Raw genomic sequence first — 8025 nt, forward strand, 5'->3', positions numbered from 1 at the left:
ATTTTAATCATTGAAATGAAAGGTAATAAAGGAGACAAGGCATAATAATGTATATGAATGAGAGTATGGGTTCAATAAGTGAATTACACTGGGTTGATTTTAACTGAAATGATGTGTATGATTAATTTGATCAGGGCTTACGCCCTAGATTGAAAAGTTGTTATTAATTAGCTGTAATGGCATGGATGTTAGAATTATCAGATTTGAAGGAAACATAAAGTAAGTTAATCAAATGAGATACGAATCTGGATGTGGTTGTGTATTTTGATCATATAGATATGATATAAGCAAGTAGATAAATATTTATGTGTTTTAAAGAAAATTTTGATGGAAGAAAATACAAGCAAGATACGATAAGAATGAGGTTCTGTATAAGTGAAGTGATTAGTAAAGTTATAAAGATATAATAAAAACTGGTAATCAGAGATAAGTTTAAGTGATAGGAAAAGAGTATGTGAACATGAAAGAAAGATATGATTGGTGTATAAGAAGATTTTGAGTTATGAAGAAAATGAAAGGATGAAGTTTAAAGAATTAGATGTGATAAAGATTATGTTGAGATATAGATTATAAGTTTAACCAGAAGTAAGAAAGGTATGTCAGGTAATATGAGAAATTGTTTACTTATATAAAGTGTATGTTTAATCAGTTATGATGAAGATTTAAGGTTATGTTTCTTGGTCAAGTGGATGTAGTCAGAGAAATGAATAAAGATTTATATGTATTAAGGAAGTTTTGGAGTCAGTCAAGTAAGGATGAAATAAAAGTTTGGTGATTCTTGAAAGACAATTGAAGATTGACAAGGAATTTGATTGATTTATGAGTTTGAGTAATAAGAATTAATGTTATTGTCTATCTGATAAGTGACATGATAGGAGATAAAGTAAAAAGGTAGTCGAATAATTGAAACGATAAAAACCAAGTTATTAAAGATGATACAAAAGATTAAGTTCAGAAAGCAGCATGAGAACGTTAGAAGATATGTTCTTCTCAGGATGTGCAGTGAAAATTCGAGGACGAATTTTTAAAAGGAGGGGAGATTTGTAACATCCCAAACTATAGGTTAGTGACCAAATTGTAAAGTTTCAGAATTTGGTGACTAAAGTAGAAGAATGGATTAGTTCAGTGATTTATTTGGAAGTATTTCCTAAAAGTTGTTAGTAATTATTAAAGGAACAAAAGGGTAAAATGGTCATTTGATCATTTAAGGAATTAAAAAATGTGATAGTGGGGATATATATTTTACACGTGGGAAAGGAGAGAAATGAGTTTCCAGAGTTTTCTTCTTCTTCTTTCTTCTTCACGCGTGGAAGCCAAGAGCAAAGGTGAGAATTTTTATTAGTTGATTATTATGTGAATTCTAAGTTGGTTTTGATTCTTTGGAAAGTAAGAAAGCTTAAAGAAGTCTAAAGATAAGTGAAAACTCAAAGATGAAGAGGTTAGAGGAGATTAAAGAAAATGGGGTTTTAAGTGAAATTTTGAATAAGAAGGTTTAAATGAATTTAGAAGATGAATTTGACTTGTCATCTATAAGAATAAGAAGTTAGAAGTGTTAGAATTAAGTTTGGATAACATGGAAAATTGGGTATGATTATTGATTTCCATATGAAAGATGGAATTTTGAGGTTAAAGATGAGATAAATGAATATTAATGAGTTTAAGTATGTATATGAAAGTTAGGAATATGAAAGGGGTTGAAATATGAAGGATTTAATCCAAAAAGAATGAATTTTCGGGTTCAAAAAGAGGTTATGGGCAGAGTGCATCGATGCATATTCATAGTGCATCGATGCATCAAGGTTAAAACCCAGAAATCGTTTGAAGGTGTATCGATGCACAGGAAGTGCATCGATGCACTCTTTTAAAATAAATACATCGAATGCAATTCGTGCATCGATGCATAAGTAGTGCATCGATGCATCCCAGTAATAATACAATATCGAATGCATTTTATGCACCGATGCATCAATAGTGTACCGATGCATACCTTCATTAAAAGATGAAATTGCCTTTTCTCTTAGTCTAAAGAGTGAACCATTAGAGTATATTAGTTATAATACTAATATATATCTATGTATGATGATGTAGATATAGAACGTGATCCCGTTCCGGATCAATTGAAGGATTATAATCGAATCAAAGCAAAGCTAAGGTGAGTGCACATTCTCTAGTATATGAGGATCAAGGGAAAATAAGACTTGTGATAAGTCTATTTCCAATAGTGAAAAACATGAATTCATAGAAGTATGTATTTGTTATGATTTATATGTGTGCATGAGTATATGTGTTATTGATAAGAATATGGTAAGTAAAAGGGATTAATGGTGATGATAAGAATAATAATAAGGATAATGAAATGATAAGTATATGTGAATATAGGTATTGATGTGTTTTGTATGTATTGTAAGATGATATGTTTATGTGATAACATGATAAGATGACAATGATTTACATGTCATATGAACACATGAGAAATGTTATGAGCCATATGAAAGAGAAAGTATATGTGATACATGAGGGTGAATCCTATGTTTATATGAATATGAACTCATATGAGAATTGACATGAACTACGTGATTACATATATATGTGAATGAAACCATGAGCTTATATAAATATATGATATGGTTACATGAATATGTAAAAGGATATAAAAGATAATGTCCATGTTATGTGTCATGAGAGCTAGGGGTATAGTTGGCATGCCAAGAGTCGAGGGTCTATGTGGTCCTTCGGGACATATATGTATTCTTTGGAACATGTGTGAAGTCTGGTGAGACACATACTTGATCCCTAGTATATGTATATGATTATTAAGGAATGATATGTGGTCCTTCGGGACATATATGTATTCTTTGGAACATGTGTGAAGTCTGGTGAGACACATACTTGATCCCTAGTATATGTATATGATTCTTAAGGAATGATATGTGGTCCTTCGGGACATATATGTATTCTTTGGAACATGTGTGAAGTCTGGTGAGACACATACTTGATCCCTAGTATATGTATATGATTCTTAAGGAATGATATGTGGTCCTTATGGACAGTATTATATGGCACTACGGTGCAATTCTACGCGGCACTTCGGTGCAATTATATGTGGCACTTCGGTGTAATTATATGAGTTGTGGTGACAGCATTAGTGCACAACCTCTATGTACTCGCATATCTTTAGTTCTCACATGTGTATCATGGGCTATTAAATAGATAATATCAATAAAGTGATATGATAATATGTTTGTTTCCTTGTGGAATTTCATGTGTGATATTGATTGTACAAATGGTAACTTATAAGACCATATGATGAAAGGAATCAATGATAGTGATAAAATAAGAAAGAAATGAAGATGATAATATAGTTGCTTGGGTGTACGTGTTTTATGATATTATATATATATATATGGTTTACATGACATGATATGTATATGTGCAATTGGTTATGATATATGTTATATGATATGGACATAAGAGATCATAGGAACATGAGATAAGAGATATGAATGATAATAACATATATATATATGCATATATTTGTTACATGTAAAAGTATGAGTGGTATGAAATGATAGTAATAATTGTTTAGATATGATTATTAGTTACCGTTTACCTTATATGTTTATATGCCTCACTAAGTCTTTGACTTAGCGTGTAAGTGATTTACACGTAGGTTTCGAGAAGAGTAAAGAGCAATGTGGAGCAAGACAGATCAGTTCTCCTTACTAAAGGTCAGATCAGAAAAGATGTGAATAATATGTAATTTAGTATATAAAGTTCTAGTTGGCATGTTTTCAAAAGAATATATTGTTTAAGCTATGAACAGTTTTATAAATGTTTCGAATAGTTATATGTAAATAAATAAGTGAAATATACACGCTCTGATTGGTTTTGTAATAATGAAAATGTCTTTTATGTAAATTAGTCATTTATATGTTATAAAAGTTTTAAATTACTCACTATTTTACACAAGTACATGTTTTAAAAGGTCAATGTGACACCTCGGACTTGTATTCGGGTCGGATATGGGTTGGGGTGTTACATTAAACAAAAAGGGTTTAAGTTTTTTTAGTGTTTTCTAAACTTTTTATGTGAAATAGAAATCAAATAAGGTTATACTTAAAATTTGCGGCGTTTTTAAAACCAAATGCCACAAACATACCAAACTATTGTTGCGTTGAGTTTGTAAAAAAAGCGCAGCTAAAGTACTACTCTATTGCGGTGTTCTTCGAAAAAGCGCCACTATAAATGAACCCTATTACGATATTTGTATAAAAACGACGCTAAAGTACTACTCTATTACGTCATTTGTTGAAAAAACTCCACTATAGATGAACCCTATCGCGACATTTATATGAAAAAGCCTCTAAAGTATTACTCTATTGCGGCGTTTGTTGAAAAAATGTCACTATAGATAAACCCTATTGTAGCATTTGTATAAAAACGCCGCTAAAATTACCATTTTGTGGCGTTTGAAATGTAAATACCTATAGTTTAAAATTAGTGACATTTACTCTCAAAATGCCGCTAAAAACGTTTATCTTACATAAAATATTGAGTTGATGCTTGATTAATGTAAAACTAAAATCTCGACCCCTCCTTACATTTGCTCCACAATAAGTCAGCAATCCAAACACTTAATCTCCAACCGCATCCCTCCCAAAAGAAGCGTAAAAAGTTTTATGTTTGGCATTATTATATACGTAAACGAACAACGTCGTTCCAATCAATTCACAACATAAACCGAAGTTTAAAAATATTATGTGAAAAACTCTTAATGGGGTATTAAGATAGAAGCACAACTTGCTAAGTTTTTTGTATTAATAATCTGTATATAAAATCACATTCATATAATAAATTATTATTATGCGTGGAAGAACGGCAGCGGTTGACTTTTGCATATTTGGCTTTTTTTAGTATTTGGAAGATTAAGAAAATTGACTTTCAATAAAACAGTGCTACTGAAACTACTGGAATCAAATCCGTACTTGTTTCGTTGTTCCTTAGCTGTTTGTCTGCCGCTTTCCCCATTTTTTTAAACATCACCCCTCATTTTTCCCTTTAAAACCCTTATCTACCCTCTGCTTCTCTCATCACTTCCTCCACCAGGTAAATCTCTCTCACCTCCATTTTCTCCCATTTGTGATGCCTCGATCTCTGGGTTTTCTTGTGTGTCTCTGATAGAGCGGAAAAGGAAAGAGCAATGGCGATGAGTTTCAGAGGGAGGACGACAGAGCTTGGGGTCGTTTCAAGGAAGTGGAAAGAGACAAGTGAAATAAGCCCCGAGAGAAACAAAGTCTGGATTGAACCCTCCATTATTCAAAGAAAAGTTGCTGTTGTTTACTACTTGTCTAGGAATGGTCACCTTCAACACCCTCATTTCATGGAAGTTCCTCTCTCTTCTAATACTGGACTTTATCTCAAAGGTGACAAACTTAACCCTCTTTCTGTTTGGTTTCCAAGAAAATCTTTAAATTTTCTATCACGTTGCTCGCTGCCAAATGTATATAATACCCTGCTACAGCTGACAACTTTTCTCCTAATGAAAGCTTTAAGTTTAAATTTCAAATGCTTTCCTTTTTTTTATTGTTTCTGTTTGGGTGCTGGGAAAATGATTTACATTTTCGTACATTTCTCGCATTTTCACTGCAATGCAATTTGACTATATATTGTTTTTTTCTCCTTCAGATGTAATCAACCGCATAAACCTCCTTCGAGGCAAAGGCATGGCTAATCAATACTCTTGGTCCTCCAAACGGTAACGCTCTCATTTATCCCCAAACGTCCGATGATCGGATTATCTTTACTCTTCACCATCCGATATTAATATTGCATTTTTTATCAACTCAGGAGTTACAAAAACGGCTTCGTTTGGCATGACTTAGCAGAAAACGATTTTATTTACCCATCTCACGGCCAAGAATACGTTCTCAAAGGAACCGAGATTCTCGACCACTCGATTAGCCCTCAATCCCTCGACGTAACGTCGCCTGAAAAGTCAGACAAAGATCATGATTTTCAGTCCATGGGACGGCGGAGGGATTCCCCTCGGAGTTCTACCGACCTGCGTGAGTACAAAGTTTACACGGCTGAATCAAGTTCCGACTCGTCTGGGAGACTCGCTGCGGACGCGTTGACTCGGACCGACGATAAGAAGAGGAGGAAAATGCCGGTGGTCAAAGAACCGAAAATCGAAAAGTTGCAAAGCCCAAGTCAAGAGTCGGAGCTGAGTAGGGAAGACATTTCGCCTCCACCGTTGGATTCGAGCTCGGAGACATTGGAATCCCTGATGAAAGCCGACACGCGGAGGACTTTGAGCAACGGTGATGGTAACAAAGAAGACAACTTGAACCGTAGCGGAAGAATGAGAGCGTCGGCTGTTTTGATGCAGTTAATATCGTGCGGCTCTGTATCAGTCAAGGAATGTGTGGCCAACTCGGAGAGGAGAGATCAGCGGTTCTCATTGATCAGACAGTACAAATCGAGGTTGCCACCCGGTGCAGGGAATTGTAGCCATGAACGCAAAGAGTATTTTAGTGGGAGCTTGGTTGAGACCAAGAAAGAAGAAGCTCCTAATCTGAGCAAGTCTTCATCTTGCAATCCTCAAAGGTAACTGCTAAACTTACTTGTTTCAAGGTCTAATTATAGTTTTAATCCTTCTGCCCAAGAAACAGTAGTAATAATAATATCACAGAGTTAGGAGTCTGAGAGCTTTAGTGAAATGTTGGTCAACTGCTTGTTTATTAAGTAAACGAATGAAAACAAATAGAGGTTTATTTGATTTGTTTATGTTAGGGATGGCAATATGACCCGAACCCGACGGGGAAACCTAAAATCCGGTCAAGTTTGGGTCGGGCTGAATGATATCGGGTCGGGTTTGAGTTCGGGGATATTTTTCGGGGATTTATTCGGGTCGGGTTTGGGTTCGGGGCAAGGTATCCTCGCCCTGATTATATATATATATATATATATATATATATATTTTATATTTTTTATATTAATTATATATATAATATTTTATATTTTTTATATTAATTATATATATAATATTTTATATTTTATATTTTTTATATTAATTATATATAAAATATTTTCGGGTTCGGGTATAATATTTCGGGTCGGGTTCGGAGACGGGGCAAAAAAAAATCCCGACGGGGCGCCCCGATAAAAAACCCGTCGGGGATCGGGTCGGGGATAGGGATTCATTTCGGGTTCAGGGATGGGGCAAGCAAAATCGACCCGAACCCGACCCGTTGTCATTCCTAGTTTATGTGCATTATAAGCTTGTTTACTTGATTCTCTTTTTCTTTTTCTTCTTTTATATTTTAAATATTAAAGAACGTATATGTTAAATTGAATATAAGAAGAATTTTAGAGTTCAACTATGAAACTTAAAGAAATTAAGGATTAGTGACGTATTTTTACCATCTGTTTTTAATTTGCAAATGAAAGGGTATAAGGAAAGGGTTGGTTGTCTAATATTAAATTAATATGTTCACGAAATTTATTCATAAATGTTAAATGAACATTATTCACAAACATTAAATAAAAAAACACAAATATTTTTATAAATAAATAAACAAATCAAACATAAATATTTTTAAAAATAAATAAACAAATTTGAATATAACTTTATTCGTTAAAATTTAATTTTTTTTACACCTCCTAATAGTGGAGTCCGACAAAAAAAGAATTTAAAAAAAACATATATACCTAGAATCATTGAGTATAAGATGTGCACGTGGTTTTGGCAGGACAGCTAAAGATATAATGATTTGTGGGTTTTGGTCAAAGATATAACCAATTGTGTATGTACTGGAGTGTATGTGTGGGTCTGCAATTTCTGGTCTTTTCTTTTCTTGTATGCTACCAAACGTATGTGGTCCAATGTAATGAAATGTACTCCATACCCAATAAATGATTGCAGGAGGGACCAAAGAAAGAAAGGGAAAAAAAACAAACGCTGTTATGGTTTAAGCCTATGCTTCTTGGGATTTGCTTCTGCTTTTGCTGTTTTTATCCTTTGGA

General features: G+C 33.7%; 1 protein-coding gene across 1 annotated transcript; it reads left to right on the forward strand.

Annotated features, from left to right (window-relative positions):
- Nucleotides 1-5151: 5151 nt before the first annotated feature.
- On the forward strand, nt 5152-6610 carry LOC120182703 (protein UPSTREAM OF FLC-like). Its single transcript, XM_039187594.1, has 3 exons — nt 5152-5423; nt 5686-5755; nt 5848-6610. Exons 1-3 carry the CDS (start codon nt 5201-5203, stop codon nt 6608-6610), a joined length of 1056 nt encoding a protein of 351 aa, XP_039043525.1. The 5' UTR covers nt 5152-5200.
- Nucleotides 6611-8025: the final 1415 nt, after the last annotated feature.

The sequence above is a fragment of the Hibiscus syriacus genome, unplaced genomic scaffold (genome assembly GCF_006381635.1).
Source record: "Hibiscus syriacus cultivar Baekdansim isolate YM2019G1 unplaced genomic scaffold, ASM638163v2 tig00112737_pilon, whole genome shotgun sequence".
Classification (NCBI taxonomy): Eukaryota; Viridiplantae; Streptophyta; class Magnoliopsida; order Malvales; family Malvaceae; genus Hibiscus; species Hibiscus syriacus.

What these genes read in the sequence shown, in the direction of transcription:
- LOC120182703 (XM_039187594.1), top strand. Translation starts at nt 5,201, where the DNA reads ATGGCGATGAGTTTCAGAGGGAGGACGACAGAGCTTGGGGTCGTTTCA. An exon ending in TACTGGACTTTATCTCAAAG is followed by an intron (nt 5,424 to 5,685) that starts GTGACAAACTTA and finishes TTTCTCCTTCAG; the next exon opens with ATGTAATCAACCGCATAAAC. An exon ending in TACTCTTGGTCCTCCAAACG is followed by an intron (nt 5,756 to 5,847) that starts GTAACGCTCTCA and finishes TTATCAACTCAG; the next exon opens with GAGTTACAAAAACGGCTTCG.